Here is a 19,547-nt window from a genome sequence, read left to right as displayed (position 1 = left end):
ACAAATCCCAAGTTGTCAAGTCCCCAAATTCAAGTACTCTTGTAAATGTGCTAGAGGTTCTAGGCTGCCATGTGTCCACTGGAACCAAATCCTCATGGGGTTCATGTTGTGGGACACACATTACACATGGGACCCTCACCACACTTGACATGAGGTGGTGTCATTAGACCCACCAGCCCTTCGTGTAGACCACAGCCCTTGGGGAATACGCATAGGACAGTAAAATCTCTTAGTCCAAATCTGTGAATGCCAACATTCCACTGTCTCTTCAAGGCCATACTTTCCAAGCAATCTAGAACTACTGAACCGCCAGAGACCCCCCCACCCAAGATTCCACCTTTCCCAATTGCTGAAGCTGATCAGCAATACCTAGAGGTATTCCTAAAACGGAAACTCCCTCCTACTCGTCTCATTCTAGCCGCCACACTCACTCTCTGAAACAAGGAGTAATTCTCAAAATCAGAGAGGCTTGAAGCTCAAAATCTTCAAGTCATTTTTTATTTTGTCCTCAATCTCCTTCCTTATCCTGCTCAAGGCGGGCTCTTGGTTTCCTTCCATCTTCCCTCTGCCTGGCCTCCATCCGCCATGGTCCCTGGTGCCTGGTATCCCTGAGGCACAGGCTTCCAGAAACCTTCCCCCCTTTCTCCAATCCGTCCCACCCAGAGCAGACAGAATAGGCTTGGGCTCTCTGCTCTGCTACACCGCCCTCCCTCGACACCCACAGAACATTTCGTTTCGTCATTGTGTTCACAAGAAGGGCAGATAAGAAGAAGAGATAAAGAGGAAGTGATGAAGGAGGGAAATCATGAGTCTGGTTTCTGTGACCTGTGTGGAAGGAACTCCTCTGAAGCCTTGTTATACAAGTTGGCGTGGGTAGCCGTTTCCTGAGCTGACATAACAAAGTAGCACAAGCCAGGTGACAGAAAAAAACAGAAATGTCTTGTCTGGCAGTCTGGACACTAGAAGTCTGACATTCAGGAACTAGAAGGGCCATGCTCTCTCTGAATATTCTAGGAGAGAATGCTCTGGTGTCTGCCAGCTATCCTTGGGTTTGATCGGCTTGGAGATGCGTCACTACCATCCGATGTCACCTTCTCCCTATGCCTCAGTCTCTTTGGGCTTCTAGAACAAAAAGTATCTTAACATCAACAGGAATTTATTTCTCATGGCTCTGGAAGCTGGGAAGTCCAAGATCAAGGTGCCAGCATGGGTACATTCTAGCGGGGACCTGCTTCCTGCTCATGGCTTGTACCTTGTTGCTGTCTACACATGGTAGAAGGGACTCGGGAGCTCCCTGGAGCCTTTTATAAGGGCACCAATCCCATTCATGAAGGTTCTACCTTCAAGTCCTACATATCTGCCCAAAGCTCTACCTTCTACTACCATTACAATAAATGTTAGGATTTTAACACAGGAATTTGGGTGGAGTGGGGAGACAGACCATAGACCCTTGTACCCCTTCACACAGCCTACGCTCTGTGTATGTTTGTATCTGTGTCCAAATGTCCCCCTTTTAGGATACCAATCACACTGGATTAGCACCCATGCTAATGTCCCCATCCTCACTTGATTATCTTTATGAAAACCCTATTGCCAAATAAGATCATGTTCTGAGAGTTAGGACTTCAATATACCTTTTTTTGGGGGGGGGCACAATTCAACCCCAAGAGCATGGGAAAGGGTGACTTACTTTCCAGTGGGGCAGTGGACCAGCCCTTGACAGAACTCTTACACTCACAGACTGTATGAACCACACAAGGTCTACCTACCCAGGCCCTAGACATCGTCTTAGGTGAGCCCATGTGGCCACCGTGCTTGACTCGACCTTTCTTCTCTCCAAACTATACTGGGGAGATGGAGCTGGAGGCCCGGGAGTCCCAGAAGCTCTTGGCACTAAGAGAAAATATGGCAGGAGGAGGAGTTGGCTCTATCAGGAGAACGTGAAAGGTGTAGCCATGAAAGGTGAGAGGACCGCAGTGGTTTTGCATGTGTCCTTATCCTTGGCCTTGGTCCAGCTGTTAGCTCCTGCCCTGGTACCGAAGCCATCCTATACTGTCCCCCACTGCATCGTTCCGAGTCAGCAGGCATCGTGGTGATCCGTGTGGCTTCTTCCCTCTTGTCAACACTCCCTGCTGTGAGTAGGAATGTCTAAAACATCCTCCACCTACACACTGCCTGGCTGGTGGGGAACTGTCCAAATGACAAGGAGAGAGCCCCAAGCTAGTTCTGTCTTCTCAAAGTGAGGTCTTTACGAGTGTAAGAATATTATAGATGTTAATAATAAGAATGTTCGGTATTTTTTTTGCTGAGATCGTGCAAGCTTGCTGAAAGATGCCAATAAATGTAATTTGTTTTTAAAATACCACATATTTAAAAACTCAATAGACATCTATTGCATATCCACTCACCATATGCAAATTAAGATGAAGCCATTTAAACATCGCTTTGTGGATTCACTATAGAAAGTTTATAATAATAATGCAAACTTAGAGCTCACCCCAAGCAAGACATTTTTTTTTTTAAAGATTTTATTCACTTATTTGTCAGAGACAGAGAGCACAAGCAGGGGGAGCTGCAGGCAGAGGGAGAAACAGACTCCCTGCTGAGCAGAGAGCCCGAAGTGGGGCTCCATCCCAGGATCCTGGGCACATGACCTGAGCCAAAGGCAGTTGCTTAACTGACTGAGCCACCCAGGCGCCCCCTCCTTGGCTTTTCTTATGCCCCACTTGCTTTCCAGTACTGTGCACACAATGAAGGTATAATCCTTAACGCGAACCCCTCAACATTTCCCCCAAGTGCTTTCCATAGTCCTCCCTCTGCCTTCATCACTGCCATCCTTTCCTGCTTCCTCCCCCTGATAAAATCCTGAGTCCCCTGGGAGCGCACGTCCACTGTCTACCTCCACAAACACCACATCTCTGTCCCCGTACATCATAAATGCTGGATAAGTGAATGAAACAGGAAGTGCCGAAGGCTTGTATTCCATTCCAATTTTGGACTAGTTTAAAAAAAATTTCATTGTTACATGGGACAACAAAATTAGAGCTTATTTAAATGCTCCAAAATATGGAAGCTTGCATATGTTCAGTGCTTGGCAAGGAATCTACAAATGGAAGCCTTGAGGGGAGGGCTTTGCAAAAACTCTGTCTCCTTGGGGTGTGCTTTTCTCCATCTATGTTAAAAGGAATGAAAAACAAACCCAAAGAGGCACTTAGGAGGCCCTAGTCCCATTTCATAGCCTAAAACTGCTTTAACAGAAAGATTCTCCCTTCCAAGTGCCGTCATTTCTAGAGAAACATGAGGCAGGAAATGCAGTCTGTTTATGGCCAAGAAGATAAGAAGAAACCTCAAGGTTGTCAATGAGCATTTTATCACTTGCCTATTGGTTTGGCTGTCTCTGGTATTGTTTAAATGTAGAATATGTATTCAGGATATGAAATGGATTTGAGATTACACATTCAGGAAATGAAATGGATTTGAGACCTCAGAGCCTATAGAATGCAATTTAACATTTTTCTCTCTTTGAATTTATTAGATTCTTAGAGCGTTATTTCCTTTTAAACTGCCTTAATGAAACAAAGTGAACTACCCTGGAATGAAAGATTTTATGAGAATGGGTTTCCTCAGAAGGGCCACAATCTCCAAGAAAATGCTAATGTTCGTCTTTATAAGAATCCACCTACAGTCTTTCGTCTCTTGTGTGGACACGGAAGGCGCTGCGGGAGCTTGGGATTAGACAATCCACGTGTTGCCTGGCTGTCCCCTCAAATTCAGGTCACCGTCTTTCCAATGAAAATAATCTCCCCCTCCAGACTGATAGATCCAGATGACAGAGGACAGGCCGGTCATTGCTGTCATTACCATCAGGATGTCTAGCCTTGAGGAGTCCGCATGGACGGAGCAGGAGAGGCCAAGGGTGGGGTGGGCATCCAGAGACAGGCACCCCCCATCTTGCGTCACACAGCTCGCAGGCAGAGCCCAGCACTCCACAGTCAAATGGCCTGAAAGTGATCTCCCTCTGGCCCCGACCTTTCAAAAGCTTAGGGACTTTATGGTACCTTAGAGAGGATCAAGTTCAACCCACTTGTGGTAAAGCTGAAGCAACCAAGGAAATAAATGCCCAAGGCCAACCGAGAGTCAGGGGCTGAGCCGGGACCCCGCAGGACCCCTCCGGGAACCACGTGCAGTGCTCCTCAACGCCATGCTTTTCTAGTCCCAAAAGCTTTGCCATCTAAGCGGGTCGCCACAGCTGGCTAAGGGGAGCCGCTGGGGTCACAGAGAGGTGCAGGGACAAGAATAGCTTGCAGAAGCCACCAGCTGGAGGACAGGGGTCTGTCATGCGTGGGTGCTGGTCTACTGCACAGCTGGGACCAAGAGGCCACCTCCAGGGAGAGGCTTCTCCACCCCCAGTGCCCAAGACCCACAGGACAACGTCACTAGGCTGGAGGCGAGTTCCTGACAGAAGGCCGTGGACTTCCAGAGCCACGCCCCCTCCGCACTCCTGCCGCCTCAGGCACTGGGTCACGGCCACAGCCCCGGCTCTTCTGGGCCATCTCTCACAGCTGTGGGCCCACGGGGTCTGAGGTCTGTCAGGACTGTTGGCTGTTTGCCCCAGTGAACATGCCGGATGGGCTTGCTTTTGGCTTCGGCGGTCTCTGAAGCCATCAGCTGCTAGAAGAGACTGGTAACCCTAAGCACACAGGGCGAAGCTCCTCCTCACCTGCACCCGGGCCTCCAGAACTCCCTCCCTACGTGGGGTCACAGGCCCGATTCCATTCTCTCTTGGCCCTGAGCACGTCCCAGCAGGCCCCAGCCTGTCCTCTCAGTCCAGGGGCGCTGGAAGGTTATTCTCCACCTGGACGCACATGGGTCCTCACCCCAGGGCTCTGGTGCCCCCCTCCCGCCTCTCCCTGCCTCCCCCTGCGTGATCTCTGCTGCAGGGCTGGGTCACTCACCCTGACAATGAGCTTCCTCCCTGCTTGTCACGTTCTGTGGACCCCTCCCCTGACAATGGGTGTTCTTGTCCCCCAAGGCTGTGGTCCTGCCCTCGGAAGGGGAAGAGAAATGGGGAGAGGTCCATGCACTGAGAGTTCGGGAAGGCCAATTCCTCTCTCCAACATGGAGCAAAAGGAACAGGAGGAGCCACGAATGTGCCTGAGACCCAAACACAGCTGGAAGGTCTAATTCAGGCTCCAACCCTGACAGGCGCACGACACACACGGCAGATTTCCTGAAAGCAGAAAGCAATCGCACGTCACAAAGTGACACAGGAATACAAACACCCCGTCATTCCGAGTTCCGGAAAATAAACTGGGGGGAGGGGCGGACATAGAAGGAGGGAAGGAAGGAGGGGGGAGGGGAGGTCGAGAGAGTATCTGTGGAATGTGGAGGTCCCACCGCTGAAGCATGGGGGGGAGGGGAGGAGAGCTCCCTGGGTGAAGCGTGGTGTCAAAAGCCACTGACTAGATATGTGACTTGGGTGACATCCTTAACCTCTCTTGGTTTCATTCATTCATTCATTCAGGCATATGCTATATTCCTACTATGTGCCTAACACTGCGTTGGGCACTAGAGATAAAGCCAGGCCATGAAGGAGGGTGTGCGGGGCGGAGAAAGGAGGTGAGAAGAGGAAGAGAGAAAGAGGAAGAACAGGAAGAAGAGGAACAGGAAAGGAGAAGGGGAGGGGAGGGAGAGGCCGAAAGAAAGAAGAGGAGGAGAGGGGGAGAAGGAGGGAAGGGAAGGAAGGGAGGAGAGGAAAAGAAGGAAGAGGGGAGGGGGAAGGAAGGGGAGGAGGGGAGGGGAGGAGGAGAGAAGGCAGTAGCAGTAGCGGAGGAGCCTCCGCTCTGACAAGCTTGGTGGTGATAGTGACTTCATCAAGTAATCACACTAATTAACAGAGGAACAAACCCTGCAATAAACACCCCAAGGAAAGGCATGTTTTCTTCAGAGGGTGAAACCAAGGGAGTCACCCAGACCGGGAGGCTCGGAGCACAGGGGGCTGAGCACCTTCTCTACGAAGGCTTGTTTCCAGATGAAAGACTAAAATGATCAAACAGTGATCTGGATTCCTGTCCTCCTGGACTCCTCTCCTCCACATCCAGTCCCTAATCAGAGCCACATCTCAGGTCTGAGCCCTTCTGCACCTCCCCCAACAGGGCCTGGTCCAAGTACTGCCATCTTTGCCTGGACTGGTGCAGTAGCACCTCAGTCAATCTCCTGCTTCTGCCCTTTACAAGTGCGAGGGATGGTGGGACCTTTAAAGTCTGCAAGGCAACTCCCTCTGCTTAAAATCCTCTGACAGCTTCCCATCCCACTCAGAATAAAATCCCAAACTATACCTCTGACCCACAGGGCCCTCTTCTGCCGTAATGTCCTTCTGTCCTTTCACCGCCCCCATCACCCCCACTGCTGCCCTTCCCACTGCCTTCCTTGCTAGGCCTTTGTTCTGACAAAGCACTGTGCCCGGAATGTCTTCTCCAGACTATTCCCCCACTCCACAGAGGTCCAGACTTGAGGCCTCCCACACGCCTTTTTGTGCCCATTTGAGCTAAAATACATCTCTCCCGACCCCGACTTCTAAGCTTCTCACTTGCTTTACCCATTGTTCATGCATTTAATTTATGCGCTGAGTGTCTGTGATGTTCAGGCTGCTCCAGCTGCTAGGAAGACTGCAGTGAGGGGGGCAGAGCCCCTGTTCTCCTGCAGCTGACGCCCTAGGACCAGGGAGAAATGACAGCACCTCTATGTGTCAGCTACCCCCCCACACAAAGAGCAGAATCTGCCCCCCAGGCCCATTCCCTCAATTCCAGAACTGGCCGGGCCTCCCGGGGAGGGGACAGCCGCAGGGCAGGGGACAGGCGGGGTGGGCAGTCAAGCCGGTAGGTTTGAAACACAAAGATGGATGGGGTGGAGGGCGGTGCTAGAGCTCAGAGTGAGGGCAGGGGGCAGTAGGAGGCTGCAGAGGAGATCCAGGAGGGACCCGGCCCCTCTCAGGAAGAGCCATTGCTGGTTCTGAGCTGGGTGGTGACAGGTGGGGCTTCATATGGAAAGAACCTGTCTGGCCCCAGGGTGGGTGTGGGGGCAACTGTGCTTGGGAAGGAGGTGGTGGTGGTTTAGACGAAGATGGTGGGCGAGGAGGGAAGCCAGGGGCCGGGGTTTTGCTCCAGTGAAGTGGGGTAATGCTGCTACGGGCCTGGAGGGCAGTGCAATGGGGGGAGGTGGCCTCCAGCCCAGAGCACCCTAGGATTATGACGAAGGGGAGGGTGGTTCGGGCAGGGAGGAGCGCCCCGACTTCTCTGAGGCAGCCCCTGTGCTCAAACGGGGAGCCTCTGCGCCTGTGCAAGCGGGTGAGCTCCGGGCACTTCTGAAAATGGCAAATCAGCACAAGAGATAATTTGATAATCAAAATAATTAATCCTCAGGATTGCAATTGAAATGCTAGCCACCTAGCGACTCTATCATTACAATCCCTCGCAGCCTCTTCCCGGTCCATTCAACTCCCTTCTAGCTGCCAGTTTATGGAGTCAGAACTGTTAAAGGGGTGACAGCGAAGGCCACATGTCCCTAAGGCGCCTCGCTACCAGACTGGGGCCAGATGACAGGGGCCCGAGGCCTGGAGACTCCCCACCAACACGGTGGCTTTGAGCCTTCGGTTTCTCAGTTCAACAAATTAAATTTGAATACAGAATTATACATTCGGCTCATTTGTAGAACTTGATTTTAAAAAGTAAAAGAGGAAACCTATATGATCTCATTAGAAATGTATTCATCAGGGCGCCTGGGTGGCTCAGTGGGTTAAGCCTCTGCCTTCGGCTCAGGTCATGATCCCAGGGTCCTGGGATCGAGCCCTGCATCGGGCTCTCTGCTCAGCAGGGAGCCTGTTTCCCCCTCTCTCTCTGCCTGCCTCTCTGCCTACTTGTGATCTCTCCCTCTCTCTGTCAAGTCGATAAATAAAATCTTTAAAAAAAAAAAAAAAGAAATGTATTCATCACGTCCTAGTCTTTCCATTTACAAAGTCTCTCAATTCATCTTCTTTCCATTTCCAGGGACACTAACCTAGTCCAATCACCATACATTTTTTAAATTTAATTTAATTTTTTCAGTGATCCAAGATTCAGTTTATGCTCCAACCACCCAGTGCTCCATGCAATCCGTGCCCTCCTTAATACCCACCACCAGGCTCATCCGACCCCCAACCCCCTTCCCCTCCAAAACCCTCAGTTTGTTTCCCGGAGTCCACAGTCTCTCATGCTTCATCTCCCTGTCTGATTTCCCCCAATTCACTTTTCCTTTCCTTCTCCTAGTGTCCCCCGTGTTATTCCTTATGCTCCACAAGTAAGTGAAACCATATGATAATTGACTCTCTCTGCTTGACTTACTTCACTCAGCACAAAGGATGAATACCCAACTTTCGAATCAACACGCCAGAAAGTTTTAGTGAATCCCCACTAGACGCGGAGCAGTGGGCCAGGTGCTGGGGGGATCAGAGAATGAATGTGCTTCCCGCCCTTGACTCGTGAACATAGAAAAAGCTGCACATGTGGACCCTACACCCACAAGATAAAAACTCACCGAGAAGAGGTGACAGGACCCTCTGTGATTCTGTCCTCTGTCCATTCACATGTCCCCCTGAAGCCCTGAAGGCCTCAGGGAGGATGGGGCGTGGACGGGGATACCTTCTGATGGGACAATGGTGACCTGGCACCCTCACTGTGAATGACCGTGACCAAGGCCATGGCTGAGAGTGGCTCTGACCCTCAGGACACACCCTCCGGGAATGGCCTGCCCCTCCCCTGTCCCCTGCCCCCAGCCTCCTCTTGCCCATCCCACCTCTCCCCTCACAAATCCCTAATTTCTGCCTCACCCATCCATCTTTTCACACTGAGCAAGGCAGGTTCAGACCAAGTGCTAAAAGACCAGGGGAGCCGGCCACTACTGCGGCCACTACTGTGGGGCAATAAAGCAGGGAGGGGTCCGAGGGCAGAGGAGAGGCAGGGAGCTGCAGGCCTGCCGACAGCATAAACACGACTTCAAGGAGCGGCCACACTCAGTGCCTGGCACCGAAGGCCTGGCCAGCCCAAGCAGGGTTTGCTCGATACCATTTACAGAGGACTGCCTCGGGCAGGTACCCCGCTGGGGGCTCCAGGACAGAGGTGGGCACCAGGCAAAGAGACTTTCAGAAACACGGAGGAAACCCAGAAGGGGGTCACACTGTCTGTGTTGCTCTGGAACTTGCAATTTAAATACCAGACCCGGGTTTGGATTTTGGAGGCATTTTCACTACTATGAACAGTAATACTGCAGTGAAAAGACTTGTCAGTATCTCTTTGCTCACTCATCAAATTACAGTATTTTTCTAAGGGTAAATTCCTGAAAAAGAACATTAGGGTCAAGGAGATGCTTTTTCTTTCTTTTTTTGCCAGTAACTTTTTATTTACATTGCCAAACTGCTCACCAAAGAAGCTGCACCATTTTATTTACAGAAAAGGAAGTGAATGAGGTTAAGTAGTTTCCGCTGTTTATCATTTATATTTCTTCTTTTGTGAATTACCCATACATGTTCTTAAACTTGTCTTGGCTGAGTCAATATTTTTGTCCTTTGTTCTGTATTAATCTTTTGTGTAACAAGTACCTTGCAAATACTTTTCCATCTTTGTGGTCTTTAAATTTAAGAGGCTTTGCTTTGACCTAATTTTGAATTTGGGTCACCTACCAAACTTTCCTGGCTTTTTGTGGGATGCTAGTGAGTGCCTTCTTCACCTAATTTTATAACAGCCACAGACTTTCTCTACTGCTTTTACATGTTCACTTATTTAAAGTATCGATCTGTCTAGATTTGACGTAAAGTTTCTCATAGATCCATATAAGTATATAGTACATTAAATTCTTATATATTCTTAGGTCTTATTCTGTGTTATTAACTTCTCTGGCTGTCCTGGGAACAGGACACACACAGCTTTAATTATTATTAAATTAATAACTTATTTTTTTAAAGATTTTTATTTATTTGTTTGTCAGAGAGAGAGTGTGTGTGTGTGTGTGCACAAGCAGGGGGAGTGGCAGGCGAGAGAGAAGCAGGAGCAAGGAGCCTGGTGCAGGGCTCTATCCCAGAACCCTGAGATAAAGACCCGGAGGACAGACACTTACCTGACTGAGCCACCAGGTGTCCCAATAATTTATTATTTATGAACAAAAATGCCCTCATCCTCCCACCCCTCATTATTTACTTTTCAGAGTTTTTCCAAATATACACATACTTTTTTTCCTTCAGATGAACTCGAGTTATTTCAAAACTTTCTCCCCAAAAATCACCACTATAATTCAGCCAGAATTGTGTTAAATTTATAAACTAATTTAGGGTAGGATAGACATCCTTACTATATTGCATTTTCTATCTAGATATTTAACATAATCTTCCATTTATTAAAAAAAGCTTTGTAACTCTTGGTCTTATACTTTTTCCCTATGAGTACCGCACATTTCCTTAAACTTTATTCCTACGTGTGAACTACTTAGGTATTGGGTTAAAAATCTGAATGGTTTTTATTATTGTTTTAGTTGGTCATTGTCCTGAGGAAGCATTTTTTTAAAAATCTGTAATGCTCTGCCTGAGATAGCTCTTATATTATTTCTAATACTTTTGGTTCTCCTGAGTTTTCTTTCTCTTCCTGGAAAAAGGCAGACAATCACATGTTGGCAAATCAAGGTAATTTTGCATCTTCTTTCCACTATAACATACTTTTATTTTCTCATTTAATTGAACAGGTTATCACTTCCAGAAGAATTTTAAGTGGTAATGCTCACAGGAACATCTGTGTTTTGCTCTTAATATTGAAAATGTTCTGTCCTTAAGAATGAAGCTGGGGGTACCTGGGTGGCTCAGTGGGTTAAGCCTCTGCTTTCGACTCAGGTCATGATCTCAGGGTCCTGGGATCGAGCCCCGCATCGGGCTCTCTGCTCAGCGGGGAGCCTGCTTCCTCCTGTCTCTCTGCCTGCCTCTCTGCCTACTTGTGATCTCTCTCTGTGTCAAATAAATAAATATATAATCTTCAAAAATAAAAAAGAGAAAACTCACTTAAAAAAAAAATTATGAAGCTGACTGGGGTGTCTGAGTGGCTCAGTCGGTTAAGAGCCCAGCTCTTGGTGTCGGCTCAGGTCATGATCTCAGGGTTGTGAGATCGAGCCCTGAGTCAGGCTGCAAGCTCAGGGCAGAGCTTGCTTGAGATTCTCTCTTTCCCTCTCCCTCTTCTCCTCCACCCACTCTTACAAAAGAAAGAAAGAAAGAAAGAGAGGAAGGTAGGAAAAAGAAAGGAGGAAAGAAGGAAAAAAGTAAAGGAAAGGAAAAGATTTAAATAAGACAATTTTTGTAAGGCTCCCACCAAAGTGCTTGGTCTTCATAGGAATTCGATAACTGGTAGTTATTAGTATTATTTTCACCAGTCCTACCCTCCCTTGGGCTTGTTCCTCTCCTCTGTAGCTTTATTCATACACTTTCGCTCCGGTCTATACAGCCCCATCCAAGAGTCTTATCTTTCTGGTACTCTGGTACGAGGGCAACAGCCAACACTTCCTTCAGGATCCAACTCATGACAAATCTTCCAAGAGACTCTTCTTGACTTGGTGAATGTGCCTGAAACTGTCCTCTGTGTGTTCTTGCAACATTTTATATATAATTCATGTTATATTACAGGCTTGGTTATATGTTACCTTTAGAATTTTCTAGATAACTACAAGTGGCAATTATTTGTTGGTTTCATGGAGATACACCTTGTTTTCCTAATTAAATTGAAAGCTTTTGAAGGCCAAGGATCGTATTTGCTGCTTTTTTATTATGCACAGACCCCAATCCACTGAATAAGGACACGAATCCCGAGACAGAACAGGACATGGATAAAATTACCCAAGTAATTTTCCTAATTCAAATTCAAGCATTAAAACAGGATTGGAAAACCAAACGTGCAATGATTACAGAAACTCTGAAAGTCATTTCTGAGACCCTCACAAATCTTCATCTCCTATCCCCTCCCCCACCCCAGCCACACATTGCCCGGCCCCTTCTCCTCCTGCGGGCTTCAGGTCTTTCTCGTGGATTATCCGAGGTGCCCCCCCCCACACACATATTTTTCTCCATCTCAATGCCCAGTGAGCTTCCTTCCTCACAGTCTAGCATTGTGTTGGCTTACTTGCTCACTAGACTGTAACCTCCAGACCCAATTTTAGACAGACCCACTTTCTTTCTTACTTTTTTAATTAGTGAAGTTTAGTTGACACTCAATGTCATATTAGTTTCAGGTGTGCAACAGAGTGGTTCGACGGTTCAGTACGCTCCGCAGTGCTCACCACGATCTGTGCTGTCCCCATCGGACACCCTACAGCCCTCGCACAGTATTACCGCCTATATTCCCTAGGCTGTACTTTTCATCGCTGGGACTCACTATTTTCTCAGACAGACCCACTTTTTTTACAAGCCTAGTTCCCGGCACACAAAATGCTCCATACGTGTTCATTGAATGAATGTGGGAAAAGCACCCGTGTGTCCAAGCTTTGTGACTTACCGCGCTGGGTAGTATAAGCAAGCAATCGAGCGTCTTTGAGCCAGAGATCTGGTACACAGAGAAGCAGAACAGAGACATCTGCTCTGTCAACTTCACAAGGATGTTGTAAGGACTGGAGAAAAACCGTCTGGGACAATGCTTGGAAATACGCACTGCCTTTACATCGCAAAGCACTCTTGCGTGCCTGGTGGAGTCTGGCTTAGCTAGGCAGGGCTCTGGGTTATAGTCTTACCAAATTCAGCCCCCTCTGTAAGAATAAACACCACTCCCCGTTTTAAAATCCAGAGGGCACCAGCACTGGAATGCCTTCACAAGATTCACCCTGAAAACGCTATTTAAAGGGGAAAACTCTAAGAAACAAGAATAAGGTTACAATGTTTTTAAACTATTCAATGAGAGCAATTGAAGTGGGAGGGGAGGGTTAAAAACCTGCCCATATTCTTCGAGCAAATTTCAAAACCAATACTTCCTGATGGGGTGAGGGGGGGTTCCTCCTTGCAGCTTTAAGCTATGACCACTTTTACAAAGAAAGCAGTTACACTTGAGTGCACTCCGTGTACCAGGTTAATGTTACAACCTGTCTCCAGCAACCCATTCATTTTCTTAAAATTTCAACTCTAAATATTCCTCCTTGAGAAGAATAAGAAGACAAGTAGAATGAGCAATGTGAGATTCCCGCCAAGTCTGCAGAAAGCGTTGTAATGTACCCCAGGTCCAGTGAGCCCTGTGGACAGTTGCGCTCTACCTACAGACAGCTAACGACGGCACCACAGTGAATACAGAAAGCCCCATAGAAGGAAGGCCAGGGAAAACATGACTACCCAGCATTTGAAATTAAAGCTCTTAAGTCCCCCTAAAAAGGTATGCTATTCTGACACCTTGAGGTTCAGAGAAAGCTTTCTGACTTTGTCTACAGGTTGACAATACCAGTGAAATAAACACTCGGGTTCCACACCCTCTCTCAGACCCAACACAAAGTGGGGGGGGGGGGGGCAAGGAAAGTGGATTTCAGATGCAATGTCCTGAAATCCTTGACTGTAAGTCAAGGCAAAGCCTGGCCCCGTGGGCTCTCAGGTAGGAGACTCACAGGCCTGAAGCCATATTCCACTAAAGCAAAGGTCAGTGAATGTTGTCTCCAAAGCAAAACCTCACTCCTTTCCCCAGAAATCAAGATCCAAGTCAGCTGCAAATGCCAGGCAGGGTCTGACTGTTAAGACGGGATTGAGTGCTGAGGGTCCCTGGAAGTGGGAGGGGGAGGCACGCTGGGGCTAGCTGCCTTCCCTGAGAAGGGATGGTGCAGTTTCTCAGACCCCTTGTGGGTAAGTCCACCAGGAAGCAGAGGCGATGAGCCTCTGGCACGTGGCCCCCGCTCAGGGCATCTCGGGGCTGCATGAGACCCAGGGAATCTCACTGACAGAGGAAAGGGTTCCAGCGAGTTGGAACAGCTCAGGCCTGCAAGAGCCTCTGAGAGCTGCAGTGCGGTGGGGAAAACAGCCTCTGTGCATCCGCCTGGGTGGGAGAGGGCTCAGGGAAAGACATAAAGTCCCAAGCCTGCTGGCCTGGGTTCTGCCATCTTCCTTCAGCTGCTGCCTGGCTCCCAGACCCTGTCTGAGAGTAATTAACATAATAAACCACTATAACCATACCTGACTCCCAACCACGCACCAGGAACTGAACGTCTAGGAAACAGTAGGCTTTGAGTTCAAACACTCTGATTGGGGCGTACTCCCCGCTCCACCATTTACAAACTGTGTGGCCTCAGGCTAGCCCAGGTCTGTAGGCTGGGGATGCTGATCCCTTCTGCCTCTTGGAGCCTGGTGAGGTTCAAATGGAGAGAGGCTTAGCAAAGGCAGGCAGTAAAGGTTCAATAACTATGAGTGGATGTTACTGTTTTTATTTTTTTTTATTTTTACTTTGGATTTTCTTTAACCCTCACGGGTTTGCAAAGAAACTCAGTTCCAATGTCACGAGAAAGGCTAACAATGAAAGGGAGACAGAAGACCGGGTCTGTGGGACTCCAAAGGCCACTAGTGATGGCCCAGCGTGGTGCTGGAACGGAATCCGCCCAGCACGAGGGACCAGCTGACCCAGATCAGCTGCCATTTTCCCGTCAACCTCCCCACCGAATCGTGTTGCCCTCCCACCTGAAGTGCTTCTGAGCTCAAGCCCATCACCTCCGGGATGAAGCGCACGCTCTGCAGCAGGGCAGCGGGGGGGGGGGGGGGGGGTGCAGACAGCGGGGTGTTTCGGCATTCCCCATCAGAGAGAGCAGCAGCAGAAGTCTGCACGGAGGAAAGAGCTTGACGTTTGGTCTCACAATGACCCACGTTTAAATTTTGCTTTTCTTTTTTTTTTTTTACTTACTACTTATGTGCCCTTCTGAAAGTTCCTTAACTTCTACGTCTTCACTTGCAGAAAAGACGCTAACACCGATTTAACTTGGCCAAGGAGTGCAGTAAATAGCAGCCACGCTAGGACCACCTCCCACCCCATCTTCTGCCATTGGCCCATGGTCACCTCACCCTGAAACGGGGGGACAACTCCCCAGCACCCCGCATCTCCCCTGTTTTCTCCCATTTATGTATCCTGTCCCTTGAGTCTTCTCCACCCTTCCCATCCCTGTACTACCCTCTGTGGGGCTAAATCATATTTCTCTTTCAAGATTCCTCTCTAGCACGAGCTCCTCTGGGGATCCAGCTCCCTGGGAGTCCCAGAGCGTCCACTGCACACTGCTCTCTGAAAACTGACTGTATGGCCTTTTTCTAGGGATTTTTGTTCCCATCTCCGCCACTGGACTGTGTTTTTTTTTTTTTTTTAATAAAGATTTGTATTTATTTATTTATTTGACAGAGAGATCACAAGTAGGCAGAGAGGCAGGCAGAGAGAGAGGAAGGGAAACAGGCTCCCCGCTGAGCAGAGAGCCCCATGCGGGGCTCGATCCCAGGACCCCAGGATCACGACCTGAGCTGAAGGCAGAGGCTTAACCCACTGAGCCACCCAGGTGCCCCTGGACTGTGTTCTTTAAGAGCACAGTGGGCATCTCCCATTTCTGGACACCAATTCTTAGCGCTTCGTAGGCACTCTCTGTGTGCTCGCTGAGGTGAGAACGGAAACTTATATAAGGGACTCAGGGTCTCAGTCGGAGAACTGAAACATACAGGAACAACGATCAGAATCACAGGAATTCAGAGCTAGAAGGAATATGCATATTCACCTTGGCCACTGCCTTCATTTGATGTGAAGAGATGTCAATCACAGTTTGCCGGCTGCCCAAGATAACGCGGGTAGGCGATGCTTGGTCTGGCAAGATTAACCAGGACAGGGACACTCAAGAAACAGCTGAGTATCCTTATGTGGCCATGTGGGCATGAGCTTAGTGACGTCATGGGGTATAGTGATGTAATGACTCTCTTACACAGGAAAGCTACGTTTCCTTCCAGTGTCACCAAGGACATACTGGGAGGCACAGACCCCGGCCACTCACGTAACTGATGGAACCCAGTAATCAATACCATGGACTGGAATACAAATAGGGTCCCCTCATTTCCTAAGCACCGAAATGGAAATAACATCAGAAACAGGAGAGAGGGGTGCCTGGGTGGCTCAGTGGATTAAAGCTTCTGCCTTCGGCTGGAATCATGGTCCCACGGTCCTGGGATCGAGCCCTGCAAAGGGCTCTCTGCTCAGCAGGGAGCCTGCTTCCCCCTCTCTCTCTCTGCCTGCCTCTCTGCCTCCTTGTGATCTCTGTCAAATAAATAAAATCTTTAAAAAAAAAAAAAGAAAGAAAGAAACAGGAGAGAGATACAGGTGTGGATTTTAAATTACAATTTTTTAAAAAGGTTGCTTTTGAATATTCAGTTGCTGGAGCGCTATATGTCACAGCCAGAGACATGAAATCGATGTGGGAAAAGCATGTGTTTCGGTTCAGGACAGGCCATGAAGAGCCAGAAACGCAGAACAAAAACAAAACCAAAAACCGAACCACATAAATGAGTGAGAAAAATACAAAGAAATAACACTTTGGCCAAAGCTCAGAAAGGAAACTTTTTTTTTTTAAAGATTTTATTTATTTATTTGTCAGAGAGAGAGAGGAGCGAGAGTGAGCACAAGCAGACAGAGTGGCAGGCAGAGGCAGAAGGAGAAGCAGACTCCCTGCCGAGCAAGAAGCCCGATGTGGGACTCGTTCCCAGGACGCTGGGATCATGACCTGAGCCGAAGGCAGCCGCTTAACCAACTGAGCCACCCAGGCATCCCAGAAAGGAAACTTTTAAATAAAAGGTAAGATACCGGCAGGGCAAGGGAAATGATTTTCCAAACTTTCTCTTCTCTATTTCCTCGTAGAAACCCTTTGACAAACAGAGGTCACACTGCAGAACTCTGGCCCTGGGGTCTGCCCCAGCCCAAACCCCCCAGTGCTATGGAACAAGGTCACCATCAGTCAGGTGTGAGGGCCTCATGTTCACCGCTGGGTCTGAGAGTCTATGATTCCAACACCTACCTTACTTCAAAATAAACCAAATCCTCCCCTTCTATCAGCTTCACTTTCCCTAATCTTCACATCGTGGGAAATCTTCAAAGGGAGGGTTTCTGGCCACAGTTTCATGCAATTGTGCCTGTACCCCGGAAGTCCTTGGATGTCGTTGTATTTTTCATGACACAGAAAGATTGCAGCAGATTACAAAGAGAAATAAATAAAGAGAACCCTGAATCATGCATCTTAAAATCCTCCAAAATGAGGAAGCCTGGCCTCCCGGCGGAGCAAGTGTGTCACCCGCACACACACGGAAGCAGAAGGGGATGCACAAGGCTTTACCCACGGCCTCACCTCCTGACCCACCCTTCTTCTAGGTCATTCTGGCAGGAACGATAATAATCACCCTACAGCAGAAGGAGAGCTAGGCATTAGCTGGCAACAATCACAAAACGGTTCACAGATTGTACTAAAGCTTTTCATCAAGGTCCAGCATCATTATTATTACAAATAATGAGCTTCCGTTCTCTTTGGCATTTTCCCACTGATTTTGTATAAAAAGAAAGCAAATTACCAGGTAAGAAAAAAAAAAAGTTTGCAGAACACATTTCATCTGATTTTAAGGGTCTTTCTCCTATGAAGATAATACCCTACAAATATAATATACTACCCGCAGCTCCCAGCCAGATGCCGCATATTAGAACCGGTGTTTTGTTAAGCAAGATCCCCTGCAAAGAACAAGGCTTCCACCAAAATGCTTGCAAAGTGTCAGCAGGTGGAAAAGGGGCATTTCTAGAACTGAGTTGCCAGGAGAAGGGCTGAGACGGCACGCTTTGCCTTGCTTCCGTGCAACAACACACTGGATCTCAGGACAGCTGGGTGGGCCCCTGAGGATAGTCACACTGGCAATGCTGCCTGGGGGAGCAGAGGGTGACAGCAGACGCAATCAGCACGCTGATGGCAGCCGGCTGCAGCCATTCACGCCCTCTACCTCGTCTCGCCTGGCTGCGCCACGAGGATAATTAGATGTCATCAGACCCAGCCTGGAGAACAGAGCCAACTGTTCACACTGAGAGCAACAATTCAGGCCAATTAAGCTGGGGCGCTGAAGAGCTGTGAAGAGCGTGTTGATTAGCTTGAACGTAAAGAAGATTATTTGAAGGGAGAAACAGCAAGCGGCGCGCAGACATTAGAATGTTCTCCATTTGTGAGACGTCCTCCCTCTATCAGGTGTTTGAACTGGACGTTTCCAACTGGCCACTATCAGAGGCCAAGTTTATAGGGGGCCATAGTTTCCCAGGAAACCTCAACGAACTGCCAGAACAGGAAGATCGTGAGACCACTTTTCTGTGAGTCTTCTCCATGTGAACCAGCATCCATGGGAATTTCACAGGGCAGGAGCAGCCAGGTTATGGTCGTCTGATCCCAGGACGCTGGTTATAAGGCGGTGCCCTTCTTGGCCAGCAAGCCAGCTTCACCGCAGTCTAAGCATTACCAAAAACAGGGCACCAACCCCCTTTAAAAGGATGCTTCATGACCAACTCATTTATACATGTAGTCACAGAATATTTATTGGGCCCCCATCCTATGGCAGACACAGTCCCAGGGACTGGCACTGAAACAATGGATAAGACAAATAAAGTCCTTGCCCTCACAGGGTCCCAACAAGTGACCTAGAGGACTAGTTCAATTACAATGACGGAAATGACTAGGAATAGCCAACGTGCGCAAAGGGAAATTAAAAAGGCAGGAGAATGCCGTGACGGGCAGCCCTCACTTGTACAAGCCATATAACCCTTATGCCAAACTTGGGAACATGATTCTTTCCACCCCTCTTATTTTAAAACAATGAGATTCATTAAAAGCCATTTGAATAGCACACTCGAAATAATGCTGTGTGGAAAGACAGATCCACACAACCAAGAGCCTCAAGGACATGCGGACATGTCTGGTACCCCAAGGAATCGTGGCGCCAAGCTCAAGGGCAGAGGACAGCAGCAGGACAGGAACACATGTGCTGATACAGTGTAGGAAGAGGAGGTGGTTCCACTGGAAGTCAAGGTCAGAGATCAAACATTCCCAAAGTCCCCCTGCCTGTCCTGGAGAGACAGTCACTTGTCATTACCCCCAACAAGCCACCATCAACCTTCAAAATGCATTTCACTTCATCCAAAAAGAGCAGAAAGGGGTCACCCATAAGTTACCCACAGCTGGCTCCAGTAGGTAAAGAAATGTTCTGGAGGTTCTCCAGCCCAGTGGCTTTCATCAAGGGGCAGCCTCCGAACACATACACACAATCTGGCCTCCCCTTGCCCTCAGACCAGGGGTTCACAGAGAGGGACACTGCCAGTGAGGGCCGCCCAGCAGGACGGGACAAGAAGGGACCCAGAGATGACACCCAAGAGAGGGTAAAGCCTGCTGACTGTGCTCAAGGGACCATCAGGGACCTGGATCTTCTTCATAATTAGATCCCCACCCAACCTGGACCATTATTGCAAAGGAAGACACATGAATACACAAAC

At 48.6% G+C, this 19,547-nt stretch overlaps 1 protein-coding gene across 3 annotated transcripts in view; it reads right to left on the bottom strand.

Moving 5' to 3' along the window:
* Positions 1-19,547, bottom strand: part of ZDHHC14 (zinc finger DHHC-type palmitoyltransferase 14) — a 272,226-nt gene that overhangs the window by 152,999 nt on the left and 99,680 nt on the right. Inside the window, exon 1 of one of the 3 annotated variants that reach the window (XM_047732880.1) lies at positions 4,956-5,230. The exons of the other annotated variants lie outside the window; for them this stretch is intronic. Coding sequence (XP_047588836.1) covers positions 4,956-5,080 — 125 coding nt within the window. The 5' untranslated portion in view covers positions 5,081-5,230. Of the gene's footprint in view, positions 1-4,955; positions 5,231-19,547 lie in introns of those variants that run through there. 3 annotated transcript variants of the gene reach the window in all.

Source organism: Lutra lutra, chromosome 6, assembly GCF_902655055.1.
Source record: "Lutra lutra chromosome 6, mLutLut1.2, whole genome shotgun sequence".
Classification (NCBI taxonomy): domain Eukaryota; kingdom Metazoa; phylum Chordata; class Mammalia; order Carnivora; family Mustelidae; genus Lutra; species Lutra lutra.
This window is presented reverse-complemented; position numbering and strand designations above follow the sequence as displayed.